The sequence below is a fragment of the Mastigoproctus giganteus genome, chromosome 10, assembly GCF_048544385.1.
Source record: "Mastigoproctus giganteus isolate SK-2022 chromosome 10, ASM4854438v1, whole genome shotgun sequence".
NCBI classification, from domain to species: Eukaryota; Metazoa; Arthropoda; class Arachnida; order Uropygi; family Thelyphonidae; genus Mastigoproctus; species Mastigoproctus giganteus.
The window spans coordinates 114,254,215-114,274,307 of record NC_143584.1 but is presented as its reverse complement, the minus strand read 5'-3'; the positions used below and the strand labels follow the sequence as shown (position 1 = coordinate 114,274,307).

The 20,093-nt window shown below is 36.5% G+C and overlaps 1 protein-coding gene across 2 annotated transcripts in view; it reads left to right on the top strand.

Moving 5' to 3' along the window:
- The window catches only part of LOC150079232 (uncharacterized), a 62,717-nt gene that overhangs the window by 39,313 nt on the left and 3,311 nt on the right, over positions 1-20,093 (top strand). For both annotated transcript variants that reach the window (XM_090382335.1, XM_090382336.1), the window contains exon 5: positions 9,321-9,364. In XM_090382335.1, the coding sequence (XP_090238461.1) occupies positions 9,321-9,364 (44 nt within the window). The remainder of the gene's footprint in view (positions 1-9,320; positions 9,365-20,093) is intronic.

Here is a 20,093-nt window from a genome sequence, read left to right as displayed (position 1 = left end):
TATGTTTTTGCAGTTTGCTATTAAATTTATTCAAAAGAATTTAACAAATCAACCTCAAATTTTAACAAACTAAAAATGCCAACTTCTAGTTATGTTGAGTTTATGGGGAAGATGTCATGTCAAGAGATTGTTTGAATGGCATAAGATTTTTAGAAGGAAGAATGTGGAAGATTAACAAGGCCATGAAACCTGAATGTGGACTAAGTAAAAGGACAGATTACAAGTGATTGTTTAAGCATTAGAATGGTTATATCCTAATGCTTAAACAGGCTTATGTCCTAGTTTGCAGACTATACAAAGGTTGGTGGGGTTGTTAAGGATACTAATGACAGTATGCTACTGCAACAGGATCTAGAAAACTTCAGCAGATGGGCTGAGAAGTGGCAAATGAAGTTTAACATTGACAAATGTAAAGTGCTATATATGGGAAGCAGTAATCCCAGTGTAATGTATGAACTCTGTGGCAGAGAATGAAAAGGACCTGGGGTAACTGTGCAGGCAGATAGTTTTCTGAGCAGTGCAGATGGTCTGCAAGAGTAGCTCATGGTGTCCTTGTCAATGATATACAGGAACTTTTCTAGCAGGGATAAGGAGGTGATTATCCCCTTGTATAAGGCAATGGTCAGGCCACACCTTGAGTACTGTATACAGGTCTGGAGGCTTCATTTTAAGGATGTAGAGCTGTTGGAACAAGTACAGAGAAGGGCAACAAGATTAGTGAATGGAATGAAGGGTTGCTCTTACAAAGCAAGGCTTAAGTTTTGCAAATTAGTGTCTGGAGACTAGGCACCTGCAAGGGGATCTGATTGAGCATGCTCAATGCTGATGAGATTCTTCCTCTTGGTTCAGAATAATCACCTGAGAGGGCATAAATTCAAATTGAGGAAAGACAGTTGTAAGATATGTGTAAGTTTGCCTTTAGCCAGTGGGTAGTTGATTGGTGGAACACCATCTTTTGTTGTGGAAGTTGATAACCTAAATTTAAGGCTGAGCTGGACAAGTATTTGGAACAGAGGGAGCAGTTTTTTGGCTGATGCTGCATAAGCTTGCTTTCTTGCATTGTATGCCTCTGCTAATGCTAACATCAATTAAATATGGACAAAAACTAAATTAATTGAAAACTATGGGGGCTTTGATTGCCAATACCTACACATACATTTTCTATGTAAAATGTAGAGCTATGACAGAAAGTCAAATCCTTTCTACATAAAAGATGCTGTCACAGTGTCCTGATTGATACCTAATCAGGAAATGACATAGGCAATTATTTACCTGTGCATTTGTAGTGAATTTCCCCACCCACATGACCTGCATCCCTCTTCTCCCATTGGCTACCCCACCATGTGGCATTCTCAAGGTCAAATAAATATCACTAGGTAATTATTTACCTGCATTTACATAGGTCACTTAGGAAAAGGCCTTTTGTTTTGAGTTCCAAAATGCATGATTATTGTTGCATCTGAAAAGAATAAAAAAATTACACCATTTTTATAACTATTGGAAACTTAATTTTTATAGTAATAACTTATAAATATTTTTATAATAGTAATCAAACAAACATCTTATCTTAAACTCTAAACTGATACTTATGTCAGATAATATACATTTAATTTTCTTCACTGATGCTAAGCACAATCTCTTCTGCAGCATCAAGATTGTACCTACTCTAAGTCACAAACTGCACTGAGTATCTGAAAATTTGTTTTTATGATTGAATATTTCATGGAAGGGGAAATGCTTTTCACTAATGTGAAAACCCATAGAATTCCAGCTGTCAGTACAATAGCAAATGCAAGAAGAGTTTACTACATGCTTATAATTGATTACACTAACAAACACCCAATAAACCAGAAGTTTATTGGACATTTGTAAAATATCAGTATAATTAGTCAACAGCAGGGATTCACAAAAAGAATGGAAACATTTAAAATTACATCTAACATAATAGCTTTTCCCAGCACAAAAGCTCAAAAATAGTGTTATGCAAGATTTCCAGCAATTCTGTGTTCAAGAAAAACCATGTTGTAGAAGTTTTTTAAGGATTGCTGCAATTGCTCAATCATGTTAGAGCAAAAGTGTTGAAGTAGTGTTATATGAGGGTTGCTTATATACAAACTATCAGGACAATGGGTTCCTTCATCAGCTGTGATATTAATATACAAAAAGTTGCAATGAACACAAATGATGCTAGGCACAGTCATCTGTTAGTCAGTGAAGCATGTGTGAGGTTAGTGAATGTTATGGAGGTAGCTGTCTTGCAATGCAACAAATGTGCATACATCCCACATATGCACTTGACATTGTCAACAGCAAGTGATTCTGCCCAGTAACTCATTTCCATTCCTTCCATTTAATGTTTACCAACCTCGTGCACATGCTTCACTGTCTAATGAATGACCATGCCCAGCATTTAATGTTCCTTTACAACTTTTTTGTATATTGGCAGCTAATGAAGGACCCATTATCCTGATAGTACAGGTATGATTGGAAATAGTTTGCTATTATTATACAAATATTTATACTATACTATTATACTAACATAATCCACTGATCAAAATCTAATCAGGAAATGACCTATATAATTATTTACCTGGACATTTGTAGTGACATTGTCCTGCCTTCTTCTCCCATTGGCTTGAATAAATATCACTAGGTGGAAAACTAATGTATAGATGATTTGGTCATGAGAAAGTGCAAAGATGCTGTCAATATTTTAATCAAGAACTTCAAGTTGAAGAATTCTCCTTTTCAAAAAAAAAAATCCAGACTGAGTACTATAACTGCTTGCAATGAGAGTTGGTTGTTCCAGTATGAACCAGAAACTAAAGAGTCAATGCAGTGGGATCACCCAGACCAAAAAAGCAAGAATGTCAATCAAATGAAAATCATGGTTTTTTTCAATATTAAAGGAATTATGGCTGAATGTCCTACCAAATCATTGTCAATCAAACATACTACCTTAAAGTTCTGACAAAAGCTGCATGAAAAAATTTCAAGGATGAGACCTGAATTGTGGAAGGATGGTTAGATGCTCCATCAAGACAATGGCCAAGCAAAGTATGCTCTGTTTGCTAGTTTCTGGCCAAAAAACAAATCCCTCTGTGTGAACATACATCCTATTTGCCAGACCTAGCCTTTGACTTTTTCTCTTCCCTAAACTGAAGGAATACATCTTCAGTCATTTAGGAAAAAATGTTAAGGCAATACAGAAGAAATGAAGACTTGCATTTTGCTTATGCAACACTTACAAGTTACAAGTCTAATTATATTTAATATTTTTTATGAAAACCCCAAACAAGAGGTATTAGAACCTTTAGTATAGTGCTTCAGTTGGAGGTTGAGAAGACAAAAGAAGATATTTGTTGACTTTACACTTGAACTTCTGTAGACTGTCTTTCAGGAAAGACATATGAAGGTTTTTCCAGAACACCAGTTGAATGAATAAACAAGGAAGATGAAAAATTGGTTCTGTGAGTTTGAAGTTGGACAGTAAATGGATGTTGCAAGTGTTCGGAATGTTTTGAAAGGGCAGGAATTATAGAAGCCAATGCCCATGGAAGTATCTGTAGAAAAGCATGCAGCAGACTCTGTCTAAGACAGTGAGTGGAGACTGTTAGAGAAGTAGTTAATCAACTTAACTGCTCTCACGATTCTAAGTCTTAGACATCAAGAGCAACTGCTTGTATTTCGCCAAACCTATTCCATGAATTTGTTCATAAATAGGCAACATATTCCAGTGGATTGACACTGGAATCTATATTGGCAATCATTGATCAGATGGAAAGCTTCTAGGTATTTTAAGAGTTGGCAGTTAATTGATTTCTCCTTTACTTTAGAAAGAGTAAAGTAATTGCAATGGGATGATAATTGGATGGGAGGGATTTGTCACCCTTTTTAGGAACTGGCTGGATATGAACAAATTTCCAAGCAGAAGGAAAAATGCCTTTGGAATAAGAAAGTGAAAAAAGCAGAAAAAACAGTAAGTTCAGGAGCACAGGTTTTTAGAACAAGTGGAGAGATACCATCAGGACCTGGGAATCTTTCTTAGCATTAAGATTGGTCAAAATCCTGACGTCCTTTTTGACAGAAGACAACAGGAGGCACTGAATGGAGTGTGTTGGGAATGGTGTGAGGTGTTTTACCAAGATTATTAATACAGGAGTTGGAAGAAAACTGGGATGCTAGCAAGTTAGCTTTATCCTTGGCCAAAGTGATAACTGATGGGCAAAAGTTGCAGCCAATAGCTTTGGCAAGAGACCAGAATGCTCAGCTACTATTAGGGCAAGAAGAAAGTTTTACTCTTAGCATGTTCAAAATCTAGTTTGGACTGATTAATAATTACTCTACAATTGTTGAAATCTTTAGTGTAGGAAGAAAATGAAACTGAAGAATTGGAATCAAGCCAATATGCAACATTCATTCACCTGAATGGCTTCGAAACATTTATTGGAAAACCAAGGTTTAGATAAAGTATGAGATTTTAAAGTGGAGTATGGGATAAAGGATTCCATTCCTACAAGAATTTTTTGCTGACACAATCTGAGCAAACATTGATATCAATGTTTTGAAACGATAGTCAGACCAAGGAAAAGAAATCTCGCAGGTCATCCCATTTGGCATTCTTGTAATGCCAAACAAGAGTTTGGGAATAGCCATGAGATAAAGGCTCCATTGGAGAAGAGACTATCACCAAGTTGATCTGAGGTGCCTAAAGGACCACTCACTTCAACAGTGTGCTTACAAGGGTTTTCTGAGAAAAAGATCAAGTGTGTTGGCTGTATGTTTGGGGTTGTCCAGTATTCTTATAGGTAAATGAACAATCTGTGCAAGGTCATTAGTAATTGCAAAAGTCATCTTGACCAGCTGGGTTGGTGTGACTAGAAAACAAAAGCCAGCTGCAGTTGTGAACATTAAAATCACCAGGGAAAATTCTCACTATTAGGAAAGTTTGACTGGAGAAAAGTCAAGTTGCAAAGAGCTCCAAGTGGAGTTGGGAGAATGGTAGAGTCAACAGATGAATTTGACACAATGAGGTAGAGATTTTAAGCCAGAGAAGATTCCATATTACCAAGTCTGACAGGGAATATTGGAATGGACATACAAGTTCCACCTTTGAGGTGAAAGGAATCCTACAGCAAATGAGACGAGTAGTTGAATCAACTGATAACTGAGATTGTCAGAAAAAGTACATGGGGGTTTGGCAGACTGCAAGTGGAAATGGACATTGAGATTAATACCTTGGCTTCACTAGAACATATTTCTATAAATATTCTAGTGAATGAGGTATGCTATTCTTTTAGTCACCTATAGTACAATATTAAGATCATAGACTGCAGACATCTATAATAGCTGAAGTATGTTAAGTCTTTCAGTGTTGTCTTTTGATAGCATGTTTGAACAATATACAGTAAAATTCAAATTTAGGGTATTCTGACTTTTTCTGGTCTCAACAGAAGCCTATTGTAAATAGTGCATTCTCTAATATTTAGTGACTTCTTTACTAAGAATTCCATAAATATAGAGACAGAAGCTGTAGAAATTGTTAGCATCCACTTGTGTAAGCAGAAAATAAACTGCCTTCTGCAAAGATAATTGCATCCTTTACATTGTAGTGAATTAGAAATCTTGGCATTTTCTTATTGTTGGTTGTAGCAAATGTTTATTACAAATTGTTTTTATTTTAGTTAGTTTATCTTAACTTTTTTCAATTTATCTAGATGTAGAAAATTTATAGTTTAATGAAGCTGACATATTGCACAATGATCTTCATTAATGTTCAACTAAACTTCAATTTGGTTTAAAAAATCAATTGGATAAATGCAAAGTAACCAAAAGCATGTAAATCATAACTGGTACAGATTTCAGTTAAAATGAAAATTACGTTGGTTGTAAATCCAATCAGTCAGTATACACTAGTGTTGAATTGAGCCAAATCATTACAAGCTTCTTAGATAGCATAGTGTTGGTCAGGTACCTGTGGTTTCCCACATGTGCCATATATTAAGAAATAGTACTGCAAATACCAGGAAAGTGAGGTCCACTAAGGTGGAATACCTGGGCAATGCAATGCTCTCACCATGTGCTAGTGGATGAACCCACTGCTTGGTAAGTATATAGGTACACTGCATCACTTATTCATGTAGACTGTAATCTGATTTCAGTATTTGAAAGAGGAATGATAGTGGATGCATGGGTCAATATCAGAGGTGGCACAAATTGCACTATCCTTGTTTGACAGTATAGTGTATTAGGAATAACTTCTCATTGTGGACAGCACAGTGGGAGGAGAAAGGTGGTGGATGAATGTGGCCATCAAAGTCTGTCTTGAATTATTTCAGCCAACCAGAAAGACAGTGGCACAAATTGCTGCAGACTTCAAAGAGGGAGGTGCCAAAAACATCCCCACAAAGACCATTAGGCAATTATAAGCTGCAATAGATTATGGGAGCCCCTAACTCTCCAGAGTCCCATTCACAACACAGGGCTACACCTCAACTAGCCAAAAGAACATTGGCACTGGACCTTGGATGATTGGAGGTCTCCTGTTCTAATGAGTCCCATTTCCAGTTATTTTGAGCAGAGAGGGAGGGTGCATATCTGGAAACCACTTGAAGCTAATTCAAGGAACTGTTTCAGCAGGTGGCTGGTTGGTAATGGCACACATTGGAACCTCTGGTACATCTGGATGCATCTCTGAATGGTCCAGATTACATCTACATCCTTGTAGACCATCTGCATCTTTTCATAGTCATGCACCCACAGGATAATGAACTCTTCCAGCAGGCAATGTGCCTCCCCACAGCTGTGGTGACTAGAACATGCTTAAAGTATTCTGCAGATTTTGACCATGTAATTGCCTCTGTTCACTGGACATGAACCCTGTGGAGCATCTTTGGGAGGAAAGCTCTGTTCGAGTTTTGGATCCTCCACCCAGGAATGCAACGAAATTAAATTATGTACAGCAAGCATGGGTGGAAATACCTGTGGAATGCATTTCATGGACTAAATGCCTTTCCATGTGACTGCCTTTATCTGGACAAAAGATGGGCCTATCCACAGCTGTGGTGACTAGGTAGATATACCATAATTTCTGTTCACTCAGTGTATTATGTTGGGTTCTGTCTTGTCCTGGCATTTGGCTGCAGGTTCCTGGACAGACAAAAGGGAAAGTCTAGAGGGAGGGAAAGTAAGTGTTAGGGATGTGCAGGAAGGCATCCTCAAAGGTGAAGACTACAGATGCATATAGGGGTTATAGAAGATGCCCCTAGGAAAGTGGGTGGGAAGGGAAGTTGGGAGAAAAAAGCAATGGGCAAGGGAGCCCAACATAATTTCTGTTATTTGGTGGCAGATAACTCTGCAGTTGTCTCCTTCTGTTGGTGTTAGTCCTCTTTGTAGTGAGGGTTGTCTGTTAGTTTGTCCTGTTCAGGTAGTTATCACATCAGTTTTGCATGTTCTGGTGGCATCTTGTTTTGGGAGAAGTCTGTTTTTGTTGGGCTATGAGGGCTTTTCACTTCTGAGATTTTCTGCACCAAGTGAGAAAAGGCACTATTCATCTATGGTATCCAGGAGGTGATGTATCCAATCTTTGCAATGGATATGTTCTGGAGATCCTCAAGGGTGGCAGTTGTAACTTCATACCATATTGTAAACAATATGGTATGAAGTTAAGTCCTCCACATGTGCATGTTGGATCTTCTAGAGCAGAGTTTGGCATTTATTGAACTAGATCTGGTAAGCAAGCATGTTGCATAAAGTCCTGGTGAGATCTACCATGGGGGGGGGGGGTTGGATGCACTCTGTCAATATTGGTGGGATTGGTAAAGACAGTATGTTATTGCAACAGGATCTAGATAAGTTGGGCAAATGGGCTCAGAAGAGTTTAACATTGACAAATGTAAAGTACACTATATCTATAGTAACCCAAGAGAAACAACTGCGCTCCTACACTCAGGGAAGTGGAAAAGACCTGGGGGTAATTGTGCAATCAAATATGAAATTTGCTGAGCAGTGCAGATGGGCTCTCAGAGCAGGTCATGGAGTCTTGTCAATGGTATATAGGAATTTTGCTAGCAGGGACAAGGTGATTATCCTGTTGTAAAAGGCAATTGTCAGGCCACACCTTGAGTATTGTGTACAGGTCTGGAAGTCTCATTTTAGAAAGGATCTAAAGTTGCTAGAAAGTGTACAAAGAAGGGCAACAAGATTGGTGAGGGTAACAAAGGGGTGCTCTTACCAAAAAAGGCTTAAGTTCTACAAATTGCAGTGCCTGGAGACTATGCACTTGCATGCTCTGATTGAGGTGCATAAGGGCTTGAACAGGTTGAGCAAGCTCAATGCTAATGGATTCTTGCTCAGATTATGAACATGAGGGCACAGATTCAAATTGAGGAAAGACTGTTCTAGAATAGGTGTAGAAACTTGCCTTTAGCTAGTGAATAGTTTATTGCTGTTCAATTAACTACCTACTAGATAAAGGCAAGTTTCCACACATCTATTATACAACTTTCCTTAATTTTAATCTATGCCCCTCAGAGATAGCAAGACATTGAGCATAAATTATATGAATTTATCTAACAATAGATAATTAGCAGTGGTGTCCAACCTACAGCTCACAGGCTGGATATAGCCCAAGAATAATTTTTATACAGACAATGAGGAAAGTGAACTAAACAGAATTTTAAATTTGGTAAATTATCAACAGATTTTCTCATTAAATAAGTTTTTTGTTCAGTAAATGTTATTGTGTATTGTACTTAGTTTTAAAATATTTTCAATTTTAAGTATCATTTATTCACCTTAACATTGAAGAGCAGTGATCTTTTCATGTAAATTTTCTAAAGTGAGCATTTAAAATGCAGAAGTTTTTAAAAAACAAATTAAATGAGTCATAATAATTTTAATGAAATCTGAAAAATAATCAGACAGATTTGTTGCACATAAAGGTGTTTGGAATTTATATTTTTTATATATAGCCTTAAAAAATAACTAACATAAATACAAACTGTCTTTTACATGTAACAAGACAAGGAAAATGTACAAGACAAAAAATTTTTCTTGAATAACTCAGGGTGGCCCCAGAAACAATTCTTGCTTTGAATATGGCCCATATACAGGAAAAGGTTGGACACCACTGGATAATAGGAACAACCTCAGCTTCTCTGCCATGCGCTGTTTAATTCTTTAGCATACCATAGCATACTTTAGAAAATGCTGCTGTATGGTATTCCATTAACTTTCCATACTGAAGTTTGAACATGGGTGTGTGCCCACTAATTTAATATAAAATTGAGAATTATCTGTTACAAATTCTTTTTTATTAGGAAAGAAGAGGAAAGATGAACAGAAATACAAGGAGCAAGTAACTGTAAGTAATCTTTGACATGGAAAACAGTCTTGTGGTAGGAGATATTATAATCAGTTACATAAAATAATTTTAAATTCCTAAAAGATTTAAAGCTTAATGTTTTATTTTTAATCTTGAATTGTGTGCATTAACTACTTGATCAAGTGTACATTTCTTATGATACTCCAGTTCATTCTGTTTTAAATGTTAGGTTTTGCATAATTCTAGATGCAAAGGTATGCAGGATGGTTAATTAGTAATAAAGGTATACTATTGCAAGATGTAGAAAAATTAAGCAGATGGATAAGAAAAGCAAGTGAAGTTTGACAAATGTGAGCTACTTCATCTGGGTAGCAGTAATCTCAGATTAACATACCAGCTGAGTAATGTAAAAGATCACAGTAATTCTGCAGTTGGATATAAAGTTTTGAGCAGTGGACAGGTTTGCTAGAGCAGCTCATGGGGTTGTCAATGATTTACAAATTTTGCTATCAGGGGTTTGCTGTTTTTTTCCCTATACTATAAAGAAATGGTGATCTTTATCAGTATAACACAAAATGAGGCCTCTAGACTTGTACTGTAGGCAGGTTTAGAGGTCTCCTTTTTAGAAAGGATATGGATCTGCTGGAATGCATATAGAGGACAAAGGACTGAGGAGACCAAAAAGGTGCTCTAAGCAAGAAAGGCTGCAAATTGCAGAATCAGGAGATGAGGCACTTGCAAGGCAATCTGATTGATACTTTTGGCTTTGAATGGCTTGAGCAGGCTTGGTGCTGATAGCATTCTTTCTCTGACTACACATGAGGGCATAAATTAAACTAGAAGATGGATTGCTTCAGCCAGCAGGTTCATTGAACTGAAATTGCATCTTTTGTGGAAGTAATAGTGTGAATAATTTCAAGGAAGAAATAGTAAAAACTATTGGAGGGAGATGGATAGGTGATGTGGGAACTGTTTTGGCTGATGCTATATAACCTTGCTTTCTTACATTTTACACTGTTCATACTCAAAATTCACTTTTTTGAGTATCTTAAACTTTAATCCTTTCATGAGTGGGTTTTCAGATAGTATGCAGATGACCTAATAACTTTTATAATTAAGCTTGCAAAAATTGCAACTATATATATATATATATATAATTGCTTAAAGATTTTTTGTTTTGGGAACAGTCATCCAAAAAAGCAGTTTGCCATTTTATTTACCTAATTGTTATTTTATATTGAACTTTAAGTAGCCATAGTTCTAGATACACCAGTTATTTTTAATTTAGATAGTTTTTGTAGATTACTACTTAATATATGTAAAACCATTGTTTTTTTTTCAAATCTTGCAGCCATTGTTTTTGTATAGAGTGGTAGGAACACAAATTTAATTGTGGTAACTAGGTAGCTCTAATAAAATTATATAGCATAATTTGCATCCCTGCATTTACTATTCTATTAGATAGTATAGTATTGACAATTAAATTTATTGATCTTATTAATTTAAAATATCCTGCCCCAGACTAGAGCAGAAAAGCAACAGGCACAAAGTGGCAGGAGTGCTTTGACTCAGAACTGAGGGGGCAATTCTCCAATGCATCACAGCCTGAAAAATGTGCAACTTGCAAAATGTTTGCCAAAAACTCTCTGGAACAGAACATGACATAGCCAAGGAGGATGTCTGTGTGCCAGGTGCAGTCTAGAAATTAGGCATCAGCTCATCATTCTGATGGGTGTCTGAGAGCTTGAGGTGTAGGGTAGATGCCCTCAAAGAAATTGAGGGACCCATCAAGCTCTCAGCTGCCCAACTCAATGCCAGCACTCACTCCTGGGCATCAGGCAACACTGCAGAAATCTCCAAGGCAGAATGTGCTGGTCCCACTGGAGTTAATTATCATTGGTAACTATTGTCAGGGAGATGGGGAATTTTTTGTGTAAAAAGGATAGATGGAATAGGACCAGGGTATGTCTGCCAGGGGCAAAAGTGGATGATGTAAAGCATATATCATCTTTTAAGGGCACAAAGGGTGATTGTACACATTGGCACCAATGACATTAAGAGTAGGAGACCTGCAGATTTACTTAAGTACAGGTCAGTGTTGCAAAAAAGTCATGAATTAGGGTTAAATTTGAAAGTGTCTGCAATTTATCCCAAACATGATAGGAGGGAGTACATGAGAGCCTTGTCAATTAATTTGGCCCTGGAGGAAATGTGCAAGGCTCAAGGGGTGAAAATTTTTCAGCCTGGTCTGCTTGTTAGCAGGAGACTGCTTCTACAGGGATGGGATACCCTTAAATAGAAAGGGTGCAAGAATATTTGCTGATGCTATCAAGGCAGTGTTAGGTGGGTTGGAAAACTGCTAGCTTGGGGATTCAGACTAAAAGGTTAAAAGTAGATGCAGGCAGAGGTGAAGGTGATTCTTGCACTGCTTCTTTTAGAATAAGCAGCACTGTGGAGCAAGGGGTGTTGGGGGTTTCAGGGACTGATGGCAGTCATTGTGAAACAGGTGGGTATGGGATGCATTAGGGTAACTAAGAATAGGTATATGTATACCAATGCTAGAAGTATAGTAAATGAATTTGAAGTGTTGGTCAAGACATCAAAGGCAGATATTGTTGGGATAGCAGAGACATGGTGTCACACAGATATATAAGGAATGCAGAACTGGAATTTGGAGAGTACAATGTGATGTGTACAGATAGAAAGGGAGGTGTTATGCTTTTAATTAAGAAAAACTATCAAAAGTGCATCCAGTTGATAGATGAACAGTGCACTGTTGAGTCAGTTTGGTGTGACATAAGCACTGCAAAAGCAACAATAAGAGTAGGAGTGTTATACTCCTATTATGACTCAAATGAGTACAATGGCCTAATGACTCAAATGAGTACAATAGTGGGCTAGTAAATCAATGTCTTATAGTGGGGATTTTAACTTCCCAGATAAAGACTAGAACTTATGGATTAGTCACTTGCACACTAGTAAGACTCTTGTGGATTTATTGGATGATTTTTCTGCAGCAGCATGTTTGAGAGGCAACCAGAGGGTAATAATCTTGATCTGGTTATCAGCATATAGTTTATTTGTTGATATAGATTTACTTATAAACATATTTACTTTACTTATATAGATTTGTGTATTAAGAATTTTCAGGTAAAGGAACCACTAGGTGGCAGTGATCAGTGTACTGCTGTGGGATTTAAAGATATATAATTACCATCAGGGGCAAAGGAAGGGGTTTTTGCTTATATAAAGATGACTACAGTGGTCTCAGTTTAAATTCTGTACAGTGGGACCAACTGATAAGAACAGCAAATTCAGGTGGGAAGCATTCAAAGAATTAATAGTGGAAGCTACTAAACATTTCATACCTAATTAAGAAACATTATTCAAGGTGTAGGCCTAAATGGTTGTCAAATCAACTAATGAGCCTCAGAGCAGAGAACAAAAATGCATGGGATGCATATAAATTATCAGTAGACACAGCCTATTTTTTTTATATATATAAGCTAGTCTGAAATCAAAGGTTAGGCAGGTGAAGGCAGATTACAAAAAATCTTTGGCAAAGGATTTCTTTACTTATATAAACTCTAACAGGAAGGGTATAAATCTGATTGGTCCACTTGATAACAATGGTTCAAATGTTGATGATCCTGCTGAGATAACTAACAAACTGAATGAGTATCTTGCATCTACACACATGAGTTTAGGTTTGTAAATGCCACAAGGTTATCAAATTGTAACAGGGTGCTTAATGATTTTGTAATAACTGAGAAAGTAATTGTTTTTTAAACAAAGGCACCTAGGGTGGATGGGATCTATCCAGTTATATTAGAGGTGGCAAAGGAAGTAAGCAAACCCTTAGCCATAATTATGAGAGCATCCTGGGACTAGATAGGTCCCCACAGACTGGATGTGCAAATGTGTCCCCAATTCACAAAGGGGATTGAAGGGTTAAGAGTAATTACAGTAATACCCCGAAGTTACGCGATAGGCGGGCCCGGCGAAAATCGCGTAAGTCGGGGTACAACTTTGCATATAAATTTTGCTTAATTGGGACCAAGGACTAACAAAAACACTAGTTCAGAAGAAAAATATTAATAAAATTGCAGTTCTTTATACATTAATACAAAATATGTATTAAAAAAACAAATGACTTACGTTAAAATTATGTCGATGGCTTCATAAAATCTAACAAATTCGTCTGACGACACAGCACGTTCTTTTTTTCACGCAGAATTTCTTCGTAGCAAGCTAATTTTTTTTATTCCTTGCTTTGTAGCTATAACGCGTTCTTCGTTGGAGTCTGTTTTCTAAAAATTGAGCCCTTTTCAATTTTCAACCTGTCGAGTTTGCAATTGTCATGTGCTTTTCGCCGTTGCTTCATTTAGGCCTGTAGCACGTGCAATATCACATGGTCTTTCATTTCGCTCAAAGCGTTTCACAATTTCATATTTTTTCTCTATCGACAGAGGCGGCTGGCCATAAGCCTTACCGGGGAAACCCCGGTGGGCCAGTGTGATTTTGGCCATAAACCATAGTATGAGGCCACTAAATTTTCCCGGGTAAGAATTTTTGACCCAGTCCGCCTCTGTTTATCGATAATTGCTTTTCTTTTTCTCGCAGAATCTGCAGTCTTCACCAGGACGCTTCCTTTTCACACCTTTTAATTAAGTATTTTACTCATTTTTAGGGAATAAAGCACAATTACAAAACGAGGAGGCACGCTTGATACGCATAAACAAAGCTGCGCGCATGTAGCAACTGAATAAACAACACCATAAAGGCAGAGATACGCTATTAACACCTCACATTTCTAGGGGTTACTACCATAAAACAAAAATCCAGTTGCGTTTCTGCTAGTGAAATCTGTTATAAACTGGTAGTAAACTCGATCTAATTGCATTTGCGATTATACCGATAGCTGGAATTGTGTTGGTTTTTACGTTATTATGGTGAAATGTGTTTCCCCTTCACTGATATAAAAAATGTAAAAGCAGCAAAGTTCAATTTTGTTCACCTTTCGCTCTCATTCTCCGCCTTCGCACCGTATATCGATAACATATGAAAAACGACCTTGAAGATAGTGGGCGGCAGCGTTGCCAAACAAAAAAATCAAGAACCGCGTAAGTCGGGGTATTACTGTATATACCAGTTAGTGGAACTTCTGTTCCAGGTAAAATAAAGAAGTCACTGGTTAAAGATGCATTGCAGGATCATAGACAAGACTGCAGCAATAATTCAGAAACAGCATGGGTTTAAGGGAAAGTCTTTGACAAATTTGATTAGTTATTATGATGTGGTTACAAAGGAACTGGATGCAATAAATAACTGATATCATATACTTGGATTTCAGGAAAGCTTTTGACCCTATTGCACATACAAGACAATTGTACAAATTGGAGCAGAATGGTATTAAGGGTAAGTTGCTGCAATGGATAAAAGGATGAGTGGAGGAAGACAGAAGGTGGTAATCAATGGTTGCTGCTCTTTGTGGAGTCCCACAGGGTTCAGTGTTGGATCCACTCATATTTATCAATGATATTGATGAAGGTATATCAGGCTTAGTATCTAAGTTTGCAGATGATACAAAGGCAAATAAATTGAGAGTAATGGCAGTGTTACTGCAACAGGATCTGGAAAATTTGGGCTGAGAAGTGGCAACTGAAGTTTAACATTGAAAAATGCAAAGTACTGCATATGGGTAGAAGTAACCCAGAGAAATGTACAACTGTGTGGTATTCTACTTAAGGTGGCAGAGAATGAAAGACCTGGGAGTAATTGTGCAGTCAGATGAAGTTTTCTAAGTAATGCAGACAAGCTGCCAGGGCAGTTTATGGGTTTTGTCAATGATATATAGGAATTTTGCTAGCAGGGAAAAGGTGATTGTCCCTCTAAAGCAATGGTCAGGCTACACCTTGCATACTGTGTGCAGGTCTGGAGGCTTCATTTTAGGAAGGATGTAGATTTGCTTGAGTGTGTACAGAGAAGGGCAACAAGATTGGTGAGGGAATGATGGATCCCCTTACCTGGAGAGGCTTAAGTTCTGCAAATTGCAGCAGCTGGAGACTAGGCATCTGAGGTGAACTGATTAAGGTATATAAAGCCTTAAATGGGTTGAGCACACTGAATTCTAATGGAATTCTTCTAATTGTTCAGATTACAAACCTAAGGGGCATAAATTGAGGAAGGTCAGAGGTAGATGTGCAGAAATTTGTCTTTAGCCAGTAGGTGGTTAATTGCTGGAACAAACTTCCATCTGTTGTGGATAAATTGCTTGGTACTTTTTTCTTTTGTGCTATTCTATTAATATGACAATCAAATAAATTTATCTAAATTTTATAAAAATGGCTACTATTACTTATAAATACATTGACAAATGGAAGATCTGTGTAGCTTGAAGAGAATCTGCACAAATTTATACTCCTTTGGGCCTTCATATGAAAAATGTACATGTGGATTAGTTTCCAGTGAGTGTATGTGTGTATATATATACACACACACACACACTCAAGCATAGCCAGAAAGTAAAGATCCAACATTTTGACTAAGATTTGTTCAGTAACCCCTGAACAAGTAAGGTGTCATGTTGAGGTGCTGCTACATGTAGCATTTAGATAATTATCTAGCTAGGATCCAAACAAAACTAAATGTTTCCTAATTTATAATTAACCAAACATTATTCATCTGAAGTATCCCTGTATTTGGAAGGTAGTACTATACAAATCAGTCATCTTTTATATGTAATACAATAATTGATATAACAATTTATAAAAAAACTGAAGCCTATATCTATATTAGTAGTATATATAAATCAGTTTAAAGATAGGCAAGATGTCACTCAACTTGCTCCTTCCAAGCATATAATAACCAAGCTTAATTTCAAAGAACAACATTAGCATACATAAATTATAATAGTTAGACCAACTAAAGCAAATAAATTGTTCATTAGTCTTATCTTTAGGAGTAAAGTCTACATAAGATGTAAAATATGCACCAATAAGACCCTTCACATAATTGGCAATGATGAACTTCAAATTCTAATCTCAGACTTCCTTGCATTCACCCAGAACAAGAATGGCTTGCCTCCTTAGCTTTTAAAGAAAACTAAATTGTAGATTTACAAATGTAAATAAACCTTTATTCATCCTCTTAAACAAGAAGAGTAAAGGAGTTTACTGCAATTTATATTGCACTTACCAGTGACTTCAATATATAAGCTCTAAAATATTCCATTAGTAAAATGGAACACTTAAGTTCTGCTGCTGGAAGAACAAGGTGTATAAGCAAAAAACTTGCAAATGGTGAAATTTTCCAAGCTATAAAAATACCATAAAAGCAACTCTTCCCAAAGTTATTTTTATGCTCAATTTATTTTGCAGTAAATTAAAATACTATATAATTTTGCTTTCCTTAACTTATATTCCTTACATATTGTAACTTTCTAATTACTGATGTCTTTAGACAGTCTCCCTAATTACATAGGGAAACTGATGTTCAGTGATGTATGGTTTACATGCTCATGATAATTACAATCAATTTGTGATTATGAGCAAAACTGGATTACTGTTCTTTTAGTTATCAATTTAGCTACCTAAGAAAACATAAAATTGTTCATACTATTTAAATAAATTTGTTTAACTTCTACATGTTTAGAGAAAAGTAACTTGCTTTTTAGTATATTTAGGCCTAACATTATGTACAAAGTTGAATTTCAAAGGCTTTTGAAATTTCTGAATTAAGCATTCCTCTAAATTTTAATCAATTAGCATTTGAAAGCTTAATTTAACCACTATATAGAAATTTACACATTGGTTTATTTGTTGTGAAGTTATTGTTCCTCAGTACAAATAAACAAGGATTTGAGATTGTTCTGTTATCAGATTTTTAAATGGGAATGTTAGGCATATTGATATTCCTCAGCAGTTAGACAGTGTTATGAGTTGTTGGCAAGTAGTAAGGGCATTTGAAGGGAGGACTTTTCTATGATGAAAAGAGTAGGTTATTCAATGACTTATTTCAGAATTAAAGAACTCAGGCATGTAGGGCAAACTTTAGTATTTTTAATTTTCCTCATTACCTCAAGGTAATTGCTTTTTGAAATGAAACTGCATTTGAACTGGCACAAACTATACCTAAGTACTGAACATACCTTCAAAGTGAAATAAGGGGCAAGTGAATGTTTCTGTAGCCTTTCACAAAGGGCAGTTCATTGTTAAAGGTGACAATGCCTGAGTTTAGACATTGTCCCAGAGTAATGCTAGTTGCTACAATGGAAGCATATAGGATTCCCTTGAATAAAGATATTCAAAGAACTTTGACAAGAAAAACTGACTACATCTGTCAGGGACAAACTTGTTTTGTTGGTTGAATTTATGGTGTTAGGAATAATCACACTGCAACTTGCAGAAACTGGCAAGCCATTCAGAACAAAAGGCTTAGATTAATCTAAGGGCATTAATCTTTTTCACACAATAGTGGACAACTTCACTATGGTACATTTGTTCAAGAGCAAAATTCAATTTTGCTGAGAAATCTTTATCCATCATCTGTTTAGCTCAGATTTACAAACTGATTATTACCTCTTTTTGTATTTGAAGCAGAGGGCAAGGAAAAAAATGTATGCATATTTTAGCACTTAATTGCTTTTTATAATAAAAGCAATGACTTGGGCATAAACCAATTGTTTCTGCCACATTGTCCATTTATTCCTTCAACCAATGTATGGTGATAACCATCTGGAGTCAGTTACAGTATATGATATCAGTAGCCTTTTGATATGTATAAAAAACTAATTGCTGATTTCTGTAGGTCCAATTAATGTTATGTGGAATGGCCTGGAAAAATGTAAAATTTCATAAATCCATCCACAGGGAGTAATTGTTCCAAACAGATGGATATTTGGAAGGAAATAAGTGCATTATGTATTGTGCTAATGCACAAATAAAAAATTTGACAAATTAAATTGGTCCTAGATTGGTTAAGTGTTGACAGATTTGTCAACTTATAGCACTTATTGAGACTCATTGTAACAGTAGCTTATAGGCCATTAGTCAACTCTTCCCATATCACTTATTATCCAGCTCCCTCTAATAATTCACTTAATTCAAATTTATTCAACCTTTACTCCCACAAGATAAGTTGGTTCTAACAATCAACTAGCCTCTGAAAGCAAATTTCTGTACACCTATTCTGAACTCATTAATTTAATTATTTAAATTAATGCCACCTCATCTAAGCAAGAATAAGGATGCCATCATTTCTTCTCTTCCCCATGTGCCTTGCCCAGTCCCCTGGATGTTGGCAGTTACTAAAGAAAGGCTGTCTTCTGCTAATCCAAATATTTTGTCAGTCTGTTATTGGATATTGTAGCCAAGATGTTTGTCTTCAATCTTACCTTTTATTATCAATTGAGGTAGATATTTTCCTTCCTGTAGAATGTGGCCAAGATATATTTTCTTCTTGATAGCTATTGTTCTGCAGAGGACATCATTGTTTATTAAGTCTATCCAGGGTATTTGCAACATCCCGTAATGTATTCACATTTGAAATGCCTTTAGTCAGTTCCAGTAACTTGCCTTGAAGGTCCATGTTTTAGTGCCATATAAAAGTAAACTAAATGCCATCATTTAGCTCACTTAATCCATTCCAAGGCTTAAATACCTTGTATCTTCTTGTAGGCTAGTTTCCAAACATTGAAATTTGCAGAAATGAACTCTTTTGATACACCTTTGTTCCTGTTGCTAATCTCATTACTCTTCTCTGCATGTATTCCAAAGGATCTATATCCTTCTAAAATTAGGCCTTCAGACCTGTATATAGTACTCAAGGTCTGTGGCCTAACCATTGCCTTATACAACAGGATAATTAACTCCTTATCCCTTCTGGCAAAATTGCTGTATAGCATGAGCTGTTCTAGCAGTCTCTGCATTACTCAGTACTTCATGTTTGACTGAGGGAATCAAAAAATTACTTCACCTAGAAGTAGTTTTGATAGGTTCAAACAAATGCCATGTATTACATTTTTGCCACCTCTCAATACACTTCTGTAGTCTAGTTTTATAGACACCCTGAAGTCCTTCAAACCATGACTTGGCAGCAGAAATCACATCAACAGCAGCCAAGTGTTTCATGAAGAAAGGACTTCAGACAGGAAAGAGGATGCAAAGTTGGAAATAAGCAGGATGTGGCAATATTTGTTTATCCTGGCACATGCACATTTCATGTGCACATTGTGCCCTTTCCTTCTGGTAAAGGATTAAATCTGGGAATCCATCTAGCAGACACTTTACTTATATGCAACTGATGGATGATGTTCTTCAGACCCTCCAACAATTTGGAGCTCTGCAGCTAGTTTTTTATACTAATAAGATTTTCCTGGATTACTACAATTTTTGACTCTGTTATAGCAGTTGCTGAGCATCCTGGGATTTCATCATGCACTGAAATTTTTCCACATTTAAATTATATCAGTGTACCTGTAATCTGGACATGCTCTCCTTACACAGAAATTTCTTTGTCGATTGTTTTAAGCTTTCTCCTTGCAGAAAGAGGAACCAGAACAGATCTGTATTCCACTTTATCCATTGTGATATTTCACTTCATTTGGCAAAGGAAAAAAAAATTGAATTGAAACTAAAATTTGTATGGTTGCTCTTATTTTTAAGGTATCAGTTGGCTACTCCTGGGTGAATACAAATTTTTTTTAATCCCCCTCCATACAATTAATCCTAGAATGTTATTCTGGGATTGCTTTTCTTATGTGCAGTAA